This window comes from Oreochromis aureus, linkage group 16 (assembly GCF_013358895.1).
Source record: "Oreochromis aureus strain Israel breed Guangdong linkage group 16, ZZ_aureus, whole genome shotgun sequence".
NCBI lineage: Eukaryota > Metazoa > Chordata > Actinopteri > Cichliformes > Cichlidae > Oreochromis > Oreochromis aureus.
This window is the reverse complement of record NC_052957.1, coordinates 626921-648270: the sequence shown is the minus strand read 5'-3', so window position 1 is coordinate 648270 and position 21350 is coordinate 626921. Positions and strand designations below refer to the sequence as shown.

Below are 21350 nucleotides of genomic sequence, written 5' to 3'. Positions count from 1 at the left end.
AGTTTTTCAAAACTGGCTCGAGCTGGACAGTCTGTAGCTGATTACACCGTGTACCACGACGTAACCAGGTCATCAGAGACAAACTGATTACAGTGATCTCTGTCTCTAAAACTCAGCTCAGTCCGACGGACAGTCAGACACTACAGCCGTCATTATCAGTGTGTCAGGGCTCAGTCAGATCATCAGTCGAAGGCATGAATTCCAGGTTTTCTGTGAGGGATCTGCAGCATGGGTGACCTCTGCAGCTCCACAAAGATGCAAAAACAGTGCAAACTCCTCACATCTGTAACACTTTCTTCTCCTCAGATGATGCTTTGGTGGTGGATAACGGCAGTCTGAGCGCCTCAGGGGAGAAAATCAAGCGTCGGGTCAAGACTCCATACACCCTGAAAAAATGGCGCCCGGCCTCCTGGGTGGTATCCACAGATACGGCTCTTGACCCGGACTTCGAGTTTGACGCCAGTAGCAGCCACAGCAGCCGGAACCAGTTCTCGTCCGGTCTTTGTAGAGCAGGAAGTGTCGGCATCCCTAAATTAAACCAGTCCAAATCCAGCATGGCCGTCTTTTTAGTTGGAGGCAGCGGCACAGCGACCACCACCTCTGAGCCCGAAGGGATGACCTGCTTCTAAAGTGATCCGAAGTTTGCTTTTCTTTAAGATCTCATTAATTTTCTTGCTCTTTGTCTTCCTCTTCTTTTGTTGAGTCGGTAGCTGATACCTGTGATGAGGCCCCCGCAGCTCCAAACCAGAACCAAACCCCGCAGAGCCGACTTGGAGCTGGATGCAAAATCCGTCCCTCTGCAGGAACTTTTCATCAAATGACAGAATTTAAATTTCTAGTACGTGTTTGTTCATGGACAGGACCTGTCCTGTGATCAGCTGACCTCTGACATGTTACCTAGATCAGGTTACCTGTGATGACCAAACAGTGGTGGTGTTGGTGATGAGGCCAAATTCTTCTGTGGCTGGTGGGTGTAGTCAGCTGTTTGAAGAGGGTGGGCTTGATCTACACGAATCTCCGTTGGATAAGTGAAGGAATTCCTTTCCGGAATACTTTCAGGCTTCGAAGGACTAGTTGTAGCTGCGAGCCTAGAGATCTCATTTGGTGTCCAAATGAAAGAAGCTTCCAGCTCCACAGACTCACCCCCGGCTCAAGAATCAGAGTGTACCTACAGTCTGTCGCCTCTTTATCTCTGCAGGTGTGTCACTGACCCTGTCGTAGGACTGAAGTGTCTCCAGCTGTGACTGCCAGTGTGGGTGGAGGTTTTCCCTCATGTTTCCTGTTGTGAGTAGGATGTGGCCGGCTGCTGACGGGCATGGCCGAGAGCTCGTTGTAGGTCTGAGTGAGACATTCCCTTTGAGTTCTTTAGGCTTGTTTTCCTGCTGTGTCCTGTCCCACAGAGGGATCTGAATGCACTCAGCATCATCTTCTTTCACTTATAACCGTTTGTGCTGCTGCTGCAGGACATTGAACAGGACTAGCTGTAACTGTTTGGGTCTGACGTGGATCGGGGTCGTCCCCTCTGAGAGCTCGATGCTGGCTGAGGCCTGAACCCAGCACAGACTTAAGAACTTCCCTGTTTTGGTAGAAAGGTTCATGCACCTCTGGGCTGGTAGTGCAGGTAGTCTGAATGACCAGAGGTGATGTTATCAAAACAGCAGTCATATCTTTATGCACTTTAACAATGAAATTTATTTAGGGACAGACCTTATAAAGGATACCTGGTGCAATTTTAGCAGTAACATTGACGTATGTAGGACGTCGTGTCTGTGTTGGTGTGTCTTTGTGCAGTAATGGTGTGATCTGAAGAAACAGTCAATCTAGCTATGCAGCTGCTCACGATGCCTCCTGTTGACGGTCTGTTTGGTTCAATGTGCAACAGATCGACAACCTTACTGTTGGACAACCTTTATTCTTTTTTATCCGCACTTTGTTTTACCGAACAGTCTCGACTGCCTTCAGAGGTCTGCTGCAGTCAGCGCTGGAGAAAAGACGAGCCAGCGTCCCGTGGACTTTATTAAACTACGTGACCTGCGAAACCTCGGCCATGTACGACCTTCTCAGGTAACAACGCTGATGTCAGCAGGAACACCTGTTTGCTTTGTAAAATGATGAGCAGGAGATGAAAGGAGGAGAAGAAGAGGACGCCTCTGAAGGACAGAAATGCTGTCTGACAGCAGCCATCAGACTGTACAGCTCAGACTTTGTTCCTGCTCATCACAACACGTTAGGTCACGTCTCATTTCCTGTTCCACATCCAAGTAAACGCTTCCATCCTTTCAGTTTCAGACCAAAGGTGTAGCTGCTTCGAGCTGGGTGGAGGTCCGTGTGTAGGCTGTTAACACGTCACTCTTTCATTTTGACTGTTCCAGGAAAACCAAATGTGCTCACGTTTTACACACTAAAACATCTCTGTGCTTCTCGAAGAACATATGTACTAACAAACGCTACTGCTACATCGTTACAGCAAGTAAATAAGCTCCGCCCATCAAAGACGTGGGTTTATCAGACCTATCGGTCCTTGGGCGCAGCTCATCATTGAGCATGTATGTTCTGCTGATTTCCATTTGAAGTGTGCTCCTCGCAGCAGAGTTCATGTAAACGTGGGCTTTGGAGTTTTACAGAAACAGGAAGGAAACAGAACTCTGCTTTCTTTGTCTTTATTTTTATTTGACTTTGCTTTGTGTTTCAGTTTTTTATACCAAACTGACTCTTTGCTCCTGTTTCTCCGAATGTTTCGATTTTTTATGAATGCACGTGTAACCTTTTGCATTTATATGTATTTATGTGACACTTCTCCTTTAAATGTGCACTTACTACAGGAAGTTATTCACATTTAGCACATTTCAAACTAACAATATTACAGCATCAGTGCAGTCGGCTGAAATATGATCATACTGTTAACTTTTATTGATGCCTTTCAAAATGATCTGTTTTGTTATGTCTGTGTTTTATACCGTTTGTACTGTTTTTAGATGCTGATGTGTATATACTGTGTGGGTCATATCATGCAGCCTGACCTAGTCCAGGACTAGGTGTAGATCTCTCACACTTACTGACTGAACCTGATTAACAAATATGAAAGCAGCTTTCTGGAGCCGGTTTTAACCAACAGATAAATAATTAGTGATCATTTCCAGAGAACAGAGGCCATTAACTCGCTCAGACGCTCCAGCCTCGATTAAAGAGCGAACCTTCAGAAAACACGCCCTATCAGCTTGAAGAAGAAGCTCTTCTTTTTTTCTGTCCAGAAAACCATGTCGGTCTCTGTGGCGTTACCGCCACCTCTGTGTGACGTAGCATTGGCTGAACAGCGCCCCCTGTGCCCACACGTGGTAATTACAGGTTTCCAGACAACATGAACCAGCAACAAACAACTCCGTGTCAGATGTGTTTCAGTAGAATAAAACTGGTTTGTGTATACGGACTTTGGCTTAAAGCTAGCCAACAGGAAAAAGGCTGCCTGCGATTTTATTTGACAGTTATGAAGCTCCCGCTGCGTTTCTGTGTGGCACACAAACGTCTCTCGATCGTTTCCTCTCGTGATGTTTGCCAGCTGAGCGATAGCCTCACAAGTAAAATGATTTTTGACGCTGTGACTTCTGTTTGTAACTCTGACTCACAGCGTCTGAGTGGTGATGTCATCATTTCTGAGAACAACAGAGATGTTAGCATAGCGCTGAGCGCCATAGTTACCGCAGACAGTATAACAGACAGAAGTGATGTCGCCCGCTGATGTCTGAAGCCTCTAGATCAGCGTGTGACATTTTGAAACCAAGTGTGACAAAAAAGGGGCGGGTCTGACTGATACTGCTCACTCATTGGCTAACAATTTCTGAGCAAAAGTTAAAGAAAATGAATAAATTATAACATGAACTTAAATTTTTATTCAGTTTGACGTGAAACAATTGATGGAGCTGAAACTCGTTAGGGAAGTATTTACGGAGGTCACAGACGTCTACAGGACAGGAAGTCTTGTTGCACCCACAGCTGTTGCCCCCTGGTGGCCTTTAAAATGAGTGCAGGTTTAAGGCATTTCTGCTTTGGCAGCAGTTTTCAGTTGCGTCCGTCTGTTATACTGCCTGTGAGAGTTAGTATGAGATGTAAACCTTACATTTAGATCTGGTCTTGTTACTGAAGCACCTGCAGGAACAACTGAAGCTGTGGACTGCTGGGCGTTCTCCGTTCTCGTTGTGGCATTTAGCTCGTGGCTAGTGCTGATGCTGAGAATGTGGCGCTGTACCGCCGCTGAGGTTCCCTTTAAAGACTCATGTAGTCCTCATAATGCGCCGAGATTAAGCTCTCCACCTGTACAAACACATTTAGATGAACATATTCAGCACATTTACCCTGCTGCATGAAGGATCACATGACTGAACCGAAGTTCTGTCATGGGTCAGTTTGAACTTTCTGTGCTCCCGTATTGGAGGAGTGGATGATTTAACCTGATAACCATCTGTGTGTATGATAGCTTCCAGTACTGTAAATACTCTGTGTACATTCATATGGGACCAACTACCACAGTGTATACTGTATACATGCTCACAGCACCTCCCACACAGCATGCTGTACAAAGCTGCAGATTAAAGCTGCTGCTTCATGCTTCCATCCCCACGTTGTATCTCCATGTAGACATAAAGTGTCGCACGCTTCACTTCATCATGAAATAAAGAGCAGAGAATCCGTGTGTGCACAAGTTTCATTTATTATTGTCAAAGGAGTTTGCAAAGAAAAGCATCTGGACTTCTTTGAGTTGCTTGAAGACGTTTCACCTCTCATCCGAGAAGCTTCTTCAGTTCTAAGGTCAAATGGCCGAGAGTCCCAGATTTAAACCCAGTGGGAGTATCCCCCCAAAGAGGGACAAAGGACCCCCTGGTGATCCTCTAATCACATGCGCCAAGGTGTGAAAGCGGGTGTGGTACCTAATCAGCCAGGGTTTCGGGTGAGCTCATTGTGAAACCTGGCTGCACCTTGTCATGTGAATTCCTGAGGTCAGATGGCCCAGGATGTGAGTGGGCGTTAAGGCGTCTGGGGAGGGAACTCAAAACTGGATTATAGATGGCAGACAGTTGGTGTCGTAAACCACCGCCTCTGTTCAAAGATGGTCGTTCACAGTGGACATAGATGGCCTCTTTCACTCCTCTTTCAAACCATCTGTCCTCTCTGTCCAAAATGTGAACATTGGCATCCTCGAAAGAGTGACCTTTATCCTTAAGATGCAGATGGACTGCTGAGTCTTGTCCTGTGGAGGTGGCTCTTCTATGTTGTGCCATACGCTTGTGGAGTGGCTGTTTGGTCTCTCCAATGTAGAGGTCTGGGCATCCCTCGCTGCACTGTACACCTTGCTTTCAAAACCCCACACCCCTCAGTCTGAACCCACACAACTCAGAGAAGAAAACACACCTGAAGACGGTCGGGAGAAATGGGTAAAGAACTTTTCAGACCGGAATCTCACTGAACCTGAAAAGAGGGTTTTAGCCAAAGGACTCAATTTCGCCATTTCTCCGCAACAGTTGCCCATAGTGGACCTCATCACAGCCACAGAAACCGCCATACGGATTAACAAATTATCACAGACAGAAGCAGAGCAAATCAGGATGAAAGTCTCAGCCACCCTCTCCAGTGCGAAAGTCCCTCCGTCTAACCTTACACTACAAGAAAAGAAGGCCGTCGCTTCCCTGAGGAAAGACCACAACATCGCTATATTACCAGCGGATAAGGGAAGGTGCACCGTGGTCCTAAACACAACAGATTACCACACAAAGATCACTACTCTCCTCAGTGACAACAACACCTACGAAGCTTTAAAGCGAGACCCCACAAGCAGCTACAAGAAGAAAGTTATAGCTTGCCTTCAAAACCTTGAAAAGGACAAAACCATTGACCGCATTACATATCACCGCCTTTATCCGGGGGATGCCATACCCTGCATTTATGGACTTCCTAAAATCCACAAGGAAGGGGTCCCACTCAGACCCATAGTCAGTAGCATAAACTCAGCTACTTACAACATTGCGAAACACCTTGCTACCATCCTTGCACCTCTCGTGGGGAACACCCCACACCACATCAAGAACTCCACCGACTTCACCGACAAGGTCCAGAAACTTACCCTGGATTCAGATGAAACCATGGTGTCCTTTGATGTAGTCTCTCTCTTCACTTGCATACCCACCACGGAGGCAGTGGAGACTGTCAGAAAACGACTACAAGAAGACAGCTCCTTGGAAGACAGGACCAACTTCACACCCGATCAGATCTGCACACTGTTAGACCTCTGCCTTACCACAACATACTTCAAATACAACGAAGGCTTCTACAGACAAAAACATGGCTGTGCCATGGGCTCCCCCGTGTCACCTATTGTAGCCAACCTTTACATGGAGGAAGTGGAAAGAAAAGCTCTTGGCTCTTTTAAAGGGAGAGCACCCAGCCACTGGTACAGATATGTAGACGACACCTGGGTCAAAATCAAGACACAAGAAGTGGAATCCTTCACTGCGCACATTAACGCTGTGGATAAAAACATCAAGTTCACCAGGGAAGACACAAAGGATAACTGTTTGCCTTTCCTGGACTGTGCTGTGCACATTGAAGAGAATGGCAACCTCAACATCGAAGTTTACCGGAAGCCCACACACACGGACCAGTACCTCCTCTTTGACTCCCATCACCCTCTGGAACACAAACTTGGAGTAATTAGGACCCTACACCACCGGGCAGAACATGTTCCCTCTAAGCCTGAGGGAAAAAAGAAGGAACACACACACGTAAAGGAAGCACTCAAAACATGCGGTTATCCGAACTGGGCGTTCATAAAGTCAGCAAAGAGGCACAGAAAAGAAGATCAGACACCAGCGAGGGAGGATAAGAAAGACAGACGCAACAACGTTGTCATCCCCTATGTAGCCGGTGTATCAGAGAAACTCAGGAGAGTTTTCTCAAGCACGACATCCCAGTGTACTTCAGACCCAGCAACACACTCAGACACAAACTGGTTCACCCGAAAGACAAAACTCCAAACACAGACTTAACAACGTGGTGTATGCTGTACAGTGCAGCGAGGAATGCCCAGACCTCTACATTGGAGAGACCAAACAGCCACTTCACAAGCGCATGGCACAACATAGAAGAGCCACCTCCACAGGACAAGACTCAGCAGTCCATCTGCATCTTAAGGATAAAGGTCACTCTTTCGAGGATGCCAATGTTCACATTTTGGACAGAGAGGACAGATGGTTTGAAAGAGGAGTGAAAGAGGCCATCTATGTCCACTGTGAACGACCATCTTTGAACAGAGGTGGCGGTTTACGACACCAACTGTCTGCCATCTATAATCCAGTTTTGAGTTCCCTCCCCAGACGCCTTAACGCCCACTCACATCCTGGGCCATCTGACCTCAGGAAATCACATGACAAGGTGGGGCCAGGTTTCACAATGAGCTCACCCGAAACCCTGGCTGATTAGGTCCCACACCCGCTTTCACACCTTGGCTCATGTGATTAGAGGATCACCAGGGGGTCCTTCGTCCCTCCTTGGGGGGATACTCCCACTGGGTTTAAATCTGGGACTCTCGGCCATTTGACCTTAGAACTGAAGAAGCTTCTCGGATGAGAGGTGAAACGTCTTCAAGCAACTCAAAGAAGTCCAGACGCTTTTCTTTGCAAACTCCTTTGACTACGATGACCTGGATGACTGAGAACCTTCACAGACATATTTCATTTATTATGTGTACTTCCTGTGAGCAGGTGTTCATTCAGAAGATTTCTGACTGAAGTGTGAGAAACTGCAGCAAACAGAGAGTGCATGATTGTGACTTACAAACATTTGTTTCTGTGCGTCTGCATTTCTCTAAGCAGGTTTGATGTAGTGACACCTGCAGACCAGAAGAGTCATCATTTGATATTTATAACATTTAATATCTGAGCGTTATCTAAACCTGAGAAAAATAAGAAAATACTGATGGATTTTATTTGGTTGAGCTGTTTATTTTATACAGACTGAAGTGGAGAGTGTGTCCTCAGTTATACGGTATGAATTTTAAAAGATCTTCAAACAGAGTTTGGAGTAAAATAAAGTAAACATATTTTATAACATAAAGGAATAGAAAGAAACTTCCACACAAACTTTACTGTATAAACAGCTTTTATGTGTCATGTTTTATAGTTTTATTGCATGTTAGGGTGAACAGAATACACATTACTTGAATTGTATTCTTTACTGGAAACCAATTATAGAGAAAGCCTTTTTAATTGTTCCTATTTTTAAGTTGCTATCAACAACGTGTTTAGATGTTGAGCGTGGGAGGGAAATCTTAAATATGACATTTTCTACCTGGAGTCTGGCGGGAGTTACGTGACAATAGCGCAACGCAGTGGTGTAATGTCAGTATTGCAGAGTTAAACATCGCTGTCGCTTACATGATGTAAAGCAGGAAAAAGTAGTTCCCCCTGAAATGTGATGGAGTAAAGGATTAGGAAGCAGAAAATAAAGACACTGAAATCTGTTGTTGTTGCTTCTAATGGACTCATTCAGAGCTCACACCGGACTTGTGATTGAACCTGAAGGGTTTAATTCAATTCAATTCAATTTTATTTATATAGCGCCAAATCAAAACAAAAGGCGCCTCAAGGCGCTTTATATTGTACAGTAGATAGCACAATAATAAATACAGAGAAAAACCCAACAATCATATGACCCCTATGAGCAAGCACTTTGGCGACAGTGGGAAGGAAAACTCCTTTAACAGGAAGAAACCTCCGGCAGAACCAGGCTCAGGGAGGGCGGGGCCATCTGCTGTGATTGGTTGGGGTGAGAGAAGGAAAACAGGATAAAGACATGCTGTGGAAGAGAGACAGAGATTAATAACAGATATGATTCGATGCAGAGAGGTCTGTTAACACATAGTGAGTGAGAAAGGTGACTGGAAAGGAAAAACTCAATGCATCATGGGAATCCCCGGCAGCCTACACCCATTGCAGCATAACTAAGGGAGGATTCAGGGTCACCTGGTCCAGCCCTAACTATACGCTTTAGCAAAAAGGAAAGTTTGAAGCCTAATCTTGAAAGTAGAGATAGTGTCTGTCTCCCGAATCCAAACTGGAAGCTGGTTCCACAGAAGAGGGGCCTGAAAACTGAAGGCTCTGCCTCCCATTCTACTTTTAAATACTCTAGGAACAACAAGTAGGCCTGCAGTGTGAGAGCGAAGTGCTCTAATAGGGTGATATGGTACTACAAGGTCATTAAGATAAGATGGGGCCTGATTATTTAAGACCTTGTATGTGAGGAGCGGGATTTTGAATTCTGGATTTAACAGGAAGCCAATGAAGGGAAGCCAAAACAGGAGAAATCTGCTCTCTCTTTCTAGTCCCTGTCAGGACTCTTGCTGCAGCATTTTGGATCAGCTGAAGGCTTTTCAGGGAGTTTTAGGACATCCTGATAATAAAGAATTACAGTAGTCCAGCCTGGAAGTAATAAATGCATGAACTAGTTTTTCAGCATCACTCTGAGACAGGATATTTCTAATTTTAGAGATGTTGCGCAAATGGAAGAAAGCAGTCTTACATATTTGTTTAATATGTGCGTTGAAGGACATGTCCTGGTCAAAAATGACTCCAAGGTTTCTCACAGTGTTACTGGAGGCCAAGGTAATGCCATCCAGAGGAAGAATCTGCTTAGATACCATATTTCTAAGATTTTCAGGGCCGAGTACAATAACCTCAGTTTGATCTGAATTAAGAAGCAGAAAGTTAGCGGCCATCCAGGTCTTTATGTCTTTAAGACATTCCTGCAGTTTAACTAATTGGTGTGTGTTACCTGGCTTCATGGATAGATAGAGCTGCGTGTCATCTGCATAGTAGTGAAAATGTATACTATGTCTTCTAATGATGTTGCCTAAGGGAAGCATGTATAATGTAAACAGAATTGGTCCTAGCACTGAACCCTGTGGAACTCCATAGTTGACCTTAGTGTGTGAAGAGGACTCTCCATTTACATGTACAAATTGGAGTCTATTAGATAGATATGATACAAACCACTGCAGTGCAGTACCTGTAATACCTACAGCATGTTCTAATCGCTCTAATAGGATATTATGATCAACAGTATCGAACGCTGCACTGAGGTCTAGCAGGACAAGCACAGAGATGAGTCCACTGTCAGAGGCCATAAGAAGATCATTTGTAACCTTCACTAAAGCTGTTTCTGTGCTGTGATGAGCTCTGAAACCTGACTGAAACTCTTCAAATAAGCCATTCCTCTGCAGATGATCTGTTAGCTGTTTGACAACTACTCTTTCAAGGATGTTTGATATGAAAGGAAGGTTGGAGATTGGCCTATAATTAGCTAAGACAGCTGGGTCTAGAGATGCTTTTTAAGTAAAGGTTTAACTACAGCCAGCTTGAAGGCCTGTGGTACATAGCCGATTATTAGAGATAGGTTGATCATATTTAAGATTGAAGCATTAATTAATGGCAGGACTTCTTTGAGCAGTTTTGTAGGAATGGGGTCTAAAAGACACGTTGATCGGTTTAGCTGAGCAGGAAGGTTCAAACTAGGTCACCTGATCAGAGAACCAGACAATCATTTCTGCACTCTTGTGATGCTCTTGAGGTGAAGTGTTTTCATTCAACCCGTGGGTTTTCACAAATGCTGAAGGTTAGCATAGCACTGTTAGCATGTTAGCTCTCCAACAGGAGTGAGACAAACATTAAATCACAAACATGACGATATTTAATACAAGAAATCATGATTAGATCTAAACCGCAAATATATATTTAAATCAAACAGATATCTTATTAAATGCTTCTTTTTACCTTTTAATCAAAGGTCCACACCTGAACCTGTGCTCAGGTGTTTTATTCCTCTAAAGCAGGGCTCTCAAACTGAAATGAGCTGTGGGCCACTGGTGGCACTACGGTGGCCCTGAGAGGGCAAACAGACTGCAACTTAAAAAAATATCAGCAATAAGAAAAATGCTGCAAAAGCACACAAAACACAACGGAAATAGGGAAAAAACACAAGTGTTTCTGGGGAGACAACAACCCGACGGACCAGTTGCAGGAACCCAAAACATGGTAGGCGTGTTTTATCATGATTCATATCATACTGATGATGGATTTTTAGGCTAATAGTCAGGCTAACACACTTACCCTCTCATCTTTTCTTTCCTCACAAAACCGATAGATCCTCCACTTCTTTTAAGTGTCTCCCAGCACAATTCTTACCATATTTTGGTTCCTGTAACTGGTCCGTCGGGTTATTGTCTCCCCAGAAACACTTCCCTTATGCTTTTGGAAATCTGTTTTTTCCTATTTCTGTTGTGTTTTGTGTGCTTTTGCAGCATTTTTCTTATTGCTGGTGTTTTCTTAAGTTGCAGTCCGTTTGGCCTCTCAGGGCCACTGTATGGCACTGTCGTCTCATTGGACGGCAACTTTAGTGTTCAAGTAGTACAAAAAAAAAAAACCAAGTAAACACTCACAAAGATTTCCTAAAATGTTTTGTTTTTTAAATTTCAAATATTGTATAAAAAGACAAATCTTTTTATCCTCCCTCTTAACTAACTGAAGCCTTTCATTGAACCACCAAATGAACACATGGCAGCACTTCTGTTATTGTGTTCGTATTTAACAAAATAAAAGCGCAGACATAAGTGTACACATTAGTTGTGACTCTCTCACTGAGCTAACACAGCCAGTCCCTCAGCATGTTTGTGTTTTTTAAAGAAATTATTTTAACATTGCACTCAACAACAAACAAATCCCCCCTAACAAAAAAAGTCACTTCAAACGTCAAACTGCGTTATATTTTTTCACGTCAATGTACGGGCCACAAGTAGGGCCGTGAGTTTGAGAGCCTCTAAACTCACACCAAGCTGGCCCAATCACATCTTCGAGAAAACTCCCCTTACAGGTGGGATTGGGCCTTCAGAAAAAGTGTGACAAATGAAATGGATGTAACGAGGAACTGTGGCAGATGATGAAGATGGGCCCACTGAGGAGGACCTGTACAGGTTGTGTGCAGCTGAAGCTAACAGTGGGCTGTTAGCCCATTAAAAGAAGGCGATGAGAGGTGATGGTCCACGTCTCTACATTGGAACATCAGACCTGTATGGCTCCTCCTGCAGGTGTATCTGAGGAGTCCCTCCAGAGCCTGGCTCCGGGGCGTGGGGTCCTGGGTGAGATCATTAGGTCATTTGTTTGATTAGATTTAGTCTAATCCCACATTCACATTCATATTTCCCACAGAGACTCATCAGTCTGGTCCTGGTCGTGTCAACATGTAAACCGCTCGTAACTCGCCCTGATATTCAGGAGTTACTTTATTCTGACAGTTAAATATGACAAAACAACACTGACATGAAGGTTTGTTTTCTGTATGTGACGAACAACAAGCAACGGGCCACTGAATAAAAAAACTATATAAAAGTCATTAAATAGAGCACAGTTTCATTAACTTCACTGAATTATCATGTTTCAATCCACCTGAATTTAGCAAAATGTTTTTAAGAATTTTCTGAATGGGAAAATCGGGAGGAAATCCTCAGATCACTGTGAAAATGCTCCAGCATGGCGCAGCAGCAATTGAAGCGTTATCATCTCCACACAATAAATCCAGACGAGCGTGTGTGTAGTGCTGAAATCATGCTTTATTAAATCAGTAATGCACAAATCTCAAGGAGGAGGAAACATAATTCTACATCAACAGATCAATGAACTCAAAGTGCAGGGCGAGACTTAACTGCTTTTCTCTTCACGGGACATGAAGTCCCTGTGGCGAACGAAGGAGACCCTGACTACTGACAAGGTGAAACGACTAAAAGCTACAAACACTCAAACACACAAAGCATGTTGCTAACTGTCCTCCGAGAGACGGCGCTGCTTCTGCACAGAAGAGCCGGCTCGAACTTTCTCTTCACTTATTTGGCCAGGAGATGTTCTGTTTTCAAAAGCCAGGCCGGCCGTCCTGCGCCAGAAGCAGCGCTCTTCATTAAAATGATCTTAACGCTCCGAGTGCAGGCCGCTCACACTCGGAGCCGGTCATCAAATTGTGGTGGTACGACGCAGTCGGTCTGAGCGCAAGGCCGTTTTGCGCTGCTTACACGAGGGTAATGAAAACAGCACTCGAGGTCTTACGCTCATGGTACAATTCATATGAAACTGTAATATCCCACGCTCAGGAGCGCGTCCAAAAAACAATAAAATAAAATAAAAAACGTTGTCCTTCTGTTTCTGGTTTATAACGTCAGCAGGGAACCTCTCTACCTGCCGAGGCAATCTTAAAGACTTCAACTTACCGTTGAGGCACAGATTTTAGTTTCTTGGTTTCACAGGGTATTCGTTCCAGCGGAAACTTTCTCCTGTTCAAACATTTGTTCTTTTGTTTCAGTTAATATTATATTGTCATAAATAACAATGCATACATTTCCCATAACCGTTAAATTCGGCTATATACATTATGTACATGTCACAGAAACGTCTGTCAAAAATCCTAAGTCATAACTGTCCAATATGGCACATTTTATAACAACTTTAGACTTTAGTCTAGTTTGGCATAAATTAATGTCAAAAATAGTTCATATTTACAAGAACAGAAATCCAGATCTTTATCAAGTAGGATTATTGGTGCTGCGTCACTAAATAAAGAGGTTCTGGATGAGGGAAACGGGGGACGTGAATTGACTTTGTCTTCCTTTTTACATGGACCGAATGCGAATGTTGACGGTTGCAGAGTCGGAGCCGAGCTCGTTGGACAGTCTGAGGGTGTACGCTCCGGCATCAGCCTCCTTCACTGCAGAGATCACGAGGGTGGAGAGGTCGGTGGTATTCTCCACGTGGTATCGCTCATCCCCGTTGGGGAGCGTCCGACCTGAGCGGACCCACTGGACAGAGGGTGCGGGGTCTCCGGAGAACATCCCCACTACGGTTAGAGACTTCCCCGGCTCTGCGCACACATCCTCTGGAAGAGCTTCGACCTTTGGTGGAGTACCTGTTAGAGAAGAGAACGTTGGATCAAGACTCTGTTACGATCAAAGGCTGTGTGAGAACAGCAGGCTGCTGGTGACAACCATGTGTTCGTCTTCCCTCATATGTTGTTGCAAACATATCAGTGCAGATATTTGAATCATAAGCTGATGAAAATGCTGAGAGGAGGAAACGAGAAATGCCACAATGCTTTCACCATTACACTTGCTGTCACACAGAAACTCATTCGGGTCCTGCTGTCTGAGTTTACATGCACATTTTGAAAGTCGTCTCACCTCTTTTAATCCCCGTGGTGAGGGCCTTCAGTGAGGACGAGGACTCGGCATGCGTATGAGCAGACATTTCCATCATCGTGCTCCTGGAGCTCATGGAAACCACCGACTCGGCCATCGTGGCTGACATGCTAGTCGCAGACATGCTCTCAAATGAAAACCCGGCAGCAGCAGTGTGGGAGCTGCTGCTGACACTGCTGGCCTGCATGGAAGCTGCTTCCATGTGAACTGAGGAGGCCATGAATCTTTTCTGCATGCTCGCTGCAGTGTCAGTAGAAGCTCTTTGTTCTGCGATTATAATTTTTGTCGGTTCTTCAACAAGAGCTGTAAGGATGCAGATGACAAGCACATGGCTCATATCACAATGTGCACAGTTACTGCAAACCATTTGCGTACACTGAGTGTAAGCTGAGGGTGCTCAAGTGCCTTGGATTTCCACTAAATAGTGGCTTTGGTGCAGTCCAAGACTCATTAGCATACAAGCTAATTAAACACACTGTGACACAGTGGCTGAAATGTAGCGGCAGTAACTTACTGAGGACGTTGAGGGACGCAGTTGCAGAGCACTGTCCAAACTGATTTTTGGCCTTTACTGTGTATTTCCCACTGTCTGCAACTGTGGCTTCACGTATCTCCAGAGTATACACATTCTTAGAGCGGCTCAGTTTCAAGTTTGATGTGACAAATATCTGCAAACAGTTAAGTAATTTAGAATTGGCTTAAAGACTAATTCAACTGACTGATTTTCCATAAATTTTCTGAAGAAAACACTCACAATCATGTTGTCTTTCAACCACTCCACTTCAGGAGAAGGCTCTCCTGCAATTTCACACGTGAATTTCACATTTTGTCCTTCATTAACATTCTGGGACCTGGGCTGCACCAGAAAATGAGGCGCGTCTGATCGCTTGGTGGTGACCGTGGTGTTAAACTGACACCGGACCAGTCCTCGCTGTGTTTGCGCCTCACACGTGAGGATCCCCTGCTCATGCTCGGTCACCGTCCTGATGGTTAGGGTGTGGTCACTTCCAGATACTCCATATCTGTACTGCTCCGAGTTGGTCAGTTCAACCCCGTTTAGGATCCATCTGACGTCAGAGGCACCAGGGACGCTCGCCCTCAGTGTTAGAGACTGGCCCTCTGTGATCGACATCTGGCTGTGGGAGGTCTTCACCTCCTTTACAGAAGATGAGATTTCTTCATGGATCATTTCTCTTTTTAGAACTTCCTCAGAGATTTCAGCTTTTGTTTTGGAGCTCTTTGAGCCTAGAAAAGACGTAAGAAAGACATTATGTCAGGAAAGAGTTTAAACTAGGCGTGTCAAGCTCATTTTACACACAGCTCCACATGATAACGAAAAAGCTGCTGTGATAAAGAAAGAAATCTGTCAGCACGACTCTCTGGAGTTAAATGGGAGAACACACATGAGGTTTAAGGCCTGGACCTTTTGTCCTCCACAATGGAAAATGGCTGAAAATAAAAATGGGTATCACTTTACCCAGCTCCTAAGTTTTAAAAATTCTGCAGTCTCCAATTTCACTGAAATGCAGTCGTAATTTTGACACCTCTGGTTTAAACATTTGTAGGTGTACAAATCAGGTGTAGACTTACCTTGTACACTGACAGTACACGTAGTTGAAACTGCTCCAGCGCTGTTTGTAGCAGTGCACTTGTACACCCCACTATCAGAGGCCTCCATTTCACAGATCTCGAGATGAGCTGAGCCAGAATCCTCAAATAATTCATACTTTCCACCTTGAGACAAAACCTGCCCATACAGAAAATATGACTGGATTTCTAAATAAGGTAAATATGATGCATTTCCCTTAAATATTATTAAAAACAAATTCTGGAATAGTTCAAGTGTTTGATTAGGTTACCTTTCCATCCTTCATCCACGAGATTGTAGGTTTGGGCTCTCCTGTCAACTTTACTGACAGCTTCACAACAGAATCGGAGTACGCTGTGATGTCACTCAGCCCAACAGAGAAGGACGGCTTCTTTCCAAGAGGTGGTGACATCACTCTCTTTGGCTTGATTGGAGAAATCGTTTGTTCCTTCTGAGATGTGACTGGGGATTTGGGAGTAGGAGATTTTGGGGTTGGGGACTTTGGTGTTGGAGATTTTGGTGTTGGGGATTTTGGTGAGACTGGAGACTTCACTCTCTGTGGTGACTTGACTGGCTCAGGGGATTTCACCCTCTGGGGAGATTTGACCGGTTCAGGGGACTTTGCAAGAGGGGATTTAGCTTCTGGAGAAGTGACTCTGGGAGGGGCAACCACTTTCTCCTTTGACTCAGACTTCCGGATGGTCAGGGTGAAATGGGCTTCTTGTTTGCCTCCAGCGTTTTCGACTAAGAGAGTGTAGCTGCCTTCATCTGAAATCTCAACAGAGGAGATCTCAAAGGAGGAGTTGTACTGAGTAGACACAATGTGGTGTCGGGCAGAGGGAGCAACAACTGCTCCTTCACGCAGCCAGCTTATAGAAGGTGCTGGTTCACCATCCACATCACACTCAAATCTGGCAGTGTGTCCCTCCTCTAAAGTGAGGGACTGTGGCTTAGTCAGAATTTTGGCAGGGACACTGGGCTTCTCCTTTGGCTTCTCAACAACAGTAGTGGTCTCCTTCACAGTCTCAGTTACAGCTTCCGTTACTAATGTTTTAGAGGATGAGACGTGATATATCTCTGTTTTGGTCATCTCTGGCAGATGGGCAGATGGAGGCTCCTCATCTTTGCGAAGTGAAGAGAAGGCAGCGTATTCATCTGCTACATCTAGTGTGGCATAGTCAGAAGTCTCTCCTTTGGCATTCTTGCAAACCACACGGTAAGTGCCAGAATCTTCAGTCATACAGTTGATGATCTGGAGAGTCAGGACTCCACTGATGTTGGTCATGGTATATTTGCTGCTCTCATGGATTTCTTTTCCATTGTGGAACCACTTGACCTCAGGTTCAGGTTTGGCCTGGATATTCAGGGTAAATCTTGTGTTGGACCAATAGGGTACACGATGAGATCGCATCCTGACAGTAATGCGTGGGGGATGGTCAAGGCTGAAGGGTGCTTGGGTCACCACCTCAACCTTTCTCTCTACAGATCTTCTCTCTGATCTCAGAGCCTGCTTTCTCTCCTCATACCTGGACATGAAGTCAACCTTAGGGAGTGTCACATCTGTCTTGACAGCCTTTTCTGGGGTAGGGGATCTTTTCCTCACGGGCTCTGGGAGCTTTTTGATTGGTTTAGGGATATATTCTGAGGTAAAAGCTGTCAGGTGCTCAGATTCTGTGACTTCAGAGATTCTTGAAACAGCAACAGTGCTTTCCTTTTTTGAGATTCGTGTCTTCTCCTCAAACTCCATTCGTTTGAGTTCACTCTTGTATGAGGTGATTCTCTGAGCAGTCGTGTGTGGCCGCAGCAGCTCCTGGTCCTCTCTTTCTTCATACACCCTCTGCTTTTGTCTTGGAGGTTTATAAGTTGTTTTGTCATGACGCTGGCGGAGATCAACAAAACTTGGGCCAGCCTCATATTTGGATGGAATTCTGTAGGAATCATATCTGTGAACTTCTTCTTCCTCTTCCTCTTCACCGTAGACCCTTCTAGGAGATGAGGGACGCAGGGCAGACAACTCAAAGCGAACTGGACTAAGGCTAGGTGGAGAAGCAGAGTAGCCAAGCTCTAGTTCTTCCTCCAGACGAAGCCTCTCCTCCTCAGTTCTCTTCATGGACAGATACTCATTCACAGGAAGCAGCAGCTCCTCATCTGACAGGTCACCTAGAGACCTCCTCCTGATTCTGCGGTAGGTCTCCATCTCAGGAGAAGGAGTGCGATGCCTTGCTGGCCTCACAGTCTCCAAGTCATCCTGAGTCATAGATGAAATGCGCCACTTTGGCTTATATTGGTCCTTAATCCTGATTGGTACCTCATAGAACTGCTCCCACCGGGACAGACGGATACGCTTCATCCTTTTCTGTGGGATTTTCTCCATTGGCTCAGGGAATTCATACTGATCCCGCAGTTTCTTATACCATTTCATGTCAGAAAGTGGTTTGAAGTGTTTTATTTCTACATCTTCTTCAAGAATAGCTGGGTTAACGATACGAGGTGTGGGGACAACATAGGGCATACGCAGTCTCTTCTCATCTGCTCTCTTCTTCCTCTCCTCTTGTTCTTTCTGTATCTCAGCTTCAGTCTTCTCACCCTTCTTAGTTGTAACAGCAGGTTTAAACATGGTGGCGGCTTCCCTGACAGCTTCTACTGCTGCAGGTGGTAGAGGGGTGACAACAGTGCCAGCCAAAATCTGAGAGAGCCTAACTTTTTTGTCTAATTCTTCCTTTCTGGCAATCTTTTGCTTCTCCTTTTCACTGGGCTCATATTCCTTCTTTACATGAGTGGTGCGCTCCACTTTCAGTGTGGCCTGGCAACTGGCGGATCCAGCAGAGTTGGTAGCAGTAACTCTGTACACACCAGAATCCTCAGGAAGAGTGTCCTTCACATGAAGAATGTAGTAATCCAGGCCCTCATGGACAACCTCGATGGATGGTCCAAAAGCTAAAGGCGTGCCATCCTTCTCCCATTTCAGTGATGGACGACCAGATACTCTGATCTCAAAACGTATGTCCTGGCCCTCCTTACAATCGATATTTGCAAGCACACGTTTAAACATGGGCCTCAGGGTGAGATCTGCTGGTTTAGGTCGAGGAACAACAGTGAGACGAGCCTTGCAGCTGTCATCCCCATACCTGTTACGGGCCACAACACTGTACTCTGCATCATCTTCAGTCTCCACATTGTGGATAATCAGCTGGTACAAGCCCTTGTCACTAATGAAAGTGTATTTCCTGTCATCATGTCCAGGGATAAGCTTTTGTCCAGATTTGTGCCAGATGACACGAGGTTCAGGGTGCACAGTAATGGTAACACCAAAGCGCACATCCTCACCAATATAAGCTGTATGGTTGACCAGAGGAAGTGTAAACTCTGGTGGCTTCTGAAGCATTCTGGCAGTATCTACTCTGCGCTTTGTTCTCTTAACCACACGGGCAGTGAAGAAATTGCGGTAAGACCTAACACTGCTGATAAACAGCTCAGCGTAGGCACTGTCCTCACCATACTCATTTACAACCTTGCATCTGTACGTGCCATCATCTGCTCTTGTGACCTTATTGATGGTGATTACTGCCAGACCATCTTCATATTCAATTTCATACTTGTCACTAGCCTCAAGTTGCCTGACACCACAGTACCATGTTACTTCAGTAGTGCTATCATAGTTGTCAATGTTGCAAATGAACTTCACGTTGTCACCCTCATTCACCACTGCGTGGCCAATCTGCCCTGCAAGAGGACCATGCTCAAATGGTGCAATTTTCACCTTAGCAACAAAGACTCCACGCTGAGACCTAATGGAACCCCCGCTAGCCACACGGGCACCAGAGACAACAGTGTTCCACTCTTTCCTCACCATTGTCTGGTAGTATCTCTTGTGCCTGCCAGTTGGGATTGCTCTGGCACTGATCTCCTCTACAGGTTTGGTGAGCCAAGGATGTGCCAGTGCCTCAGCTGCAGTCATCCGATGCTTACGCTCCTTTGTCATTAAGCGGTCTGTGAAGTCTAATGCTTCGACACTGACTTGCTTGAAGGATTCATCATCATAGCTGTAGGCTGCACTGGAAATGTTGTCGATCGTCTGTTGGTTGGTTTCAGCTGTGAATGGATTAAGGCCACTAAGAAGCACATAGGCGAGAACACCAACCGACCACATGTCAGTGACTGTGCTAACCATGTCACACTGGTGGATCTCAGGGGCAGCATACTCTGCTGTGGTATATTGAATCTTGATTTGGTCTCCAGGAGTCAGGTGTCTGGACTGTCCCAGCTCAATAATCTTCACATTCGAGCTGGTTCTAGTAGTGTATATAATATTCTCAGGTCTGATGTCAAAGTGTCCATAACTCTGAGCGTGAAGGAACTCAAGAGCTGAGCAGACTTGCCTGATGTAGTTAACAATTTCACGCTCATTAAGCTCAAACTCTGCTATACTGAGGCGCTCAAATATGTCAGCACCTGAGATGAAATCATAGATCATCACCAGCTCCTCCGGGCTGTCGAAGGACTCGTGGAGGAGAAGGTAATTGGCATGTCTGGCCAAATTCAGTGTTGCAATTTCTTTCTTTACTAATGTCTGATCAGCACCTCTCACTTTGACAAATTTAGCCATGTAAGTCTTTTCAGAGCTAATTTCAACACAGCGGTGGACAATGCCGAACTGCCCTCTGCCCAATTCCTCTGCAATGGCAAATTTGTTGTGCAGATTCTTGGCATCAGAGTGTGGAGCCTTGCTCCTGGGCACATATCCTGTATCATCAACCTCCCTGTCATAGAGCAGAACTCGGGATTTGTCCTCTTTTGTCATGACAGGTCCGCTTGACTCAGATGGGGCGCTCTGTCCAAACTTATTTTCAGCAATAATTCTGAACTGATAGCTCGTTCCGCCAAACAGATTGGTAACTGTGTAATGGGTGTCACGGGACTGGGCAACACGCTGCCACCTCTCAGCTGTGGTGGGGCACTTCTCAATGATATAGCTGATGACCTTACTGCCACCATCATTTGCTGGTGCCACCCAGTTCAGTGTCACAGAGTCTCTCGAGACATCACTGGCTTTGACACCACGTGGAGGATCAGGCACATCAGCTACATCCAGCTCAACTGTTTGCTGGTCAATGCCAAATCTGTTCTTGGCACAGACGATGTAAAAACCAGCGTCCTTCTTCTCTACTCCATTGGGAAACACCAAAGAAGTGAATGATCTGGTGACAATGACCTGGTAGTGTCCATTGCTGTCAAGTAGATCTTGTCCTTTTTGCCATGTGATGACAGGATCTGGTTTTCCACTGAAAGGAATCTTGATATTAACCACCTCTCCACGCAGGGCAGGGATGGCTTCCTTGTCCTTCAGGTTCTTTGGCAGGTTGATCTTGGCAGGAACTAGAAATCAGAAAAAAGTTGTTTGAGATTTCATGATATATCTGAATCTAAATAGCTCTTATAATTACATCGTTTTTTGTTTTTTACATTTCACAGTTATTTTTTTTATGT

At 45.2% G+C, this 21350-nt stretch overlaps 2 protein-coding genes across 2 annotated transcripts in view; one reads left to right on the top strand and one right to left on the bottom strand.

Annotated features, from left to right (window-relative positions):
- LOC116327968 (bone morphogenetic protein receptor type-2-like) overlaps positions 1-4689 on the top strand; it is a 31626-nt gene extending 26937 nt beyond the window's left edge. The window contains exon 19 of the mRNA XM_031749675.2: positions 307-4689. Within this exon, the coding sequence (XP_031605535.1) occupies positions 307-629 (323 nt within the window). The 3' untranslated portion in view covers positions 630-4689. The remainder of the gene's footprint in view (positions 1-306) is intronic.
- A 7937-nt stretch (positions 4690-12626) lies between these two features.
- ttn.1 (titin, tandem duplicate 1) overlaps positions 12627-21350 on the bottom strand; it is a 170841-nt gene continuing 162117 nt past the window's right edge. Inside the window, 6 exon segments of the mRNA XM_039600316.1 lie at positions 12627-13986; positions 14258-14578; positions 14790-14943; positions 15030-15520; positions 15866-16022; positions 16135-21239. Of these exon segments, the coding sequence (XP_039456250.1) occupies positions 13694-13986; positions 14258-14578; positions 14790-14943; positions 15030-15520; positions 15866-16022; positions 16135-21239 (6521 nt within the window). The 3' untranslated portion in view covers positions 12627-13693.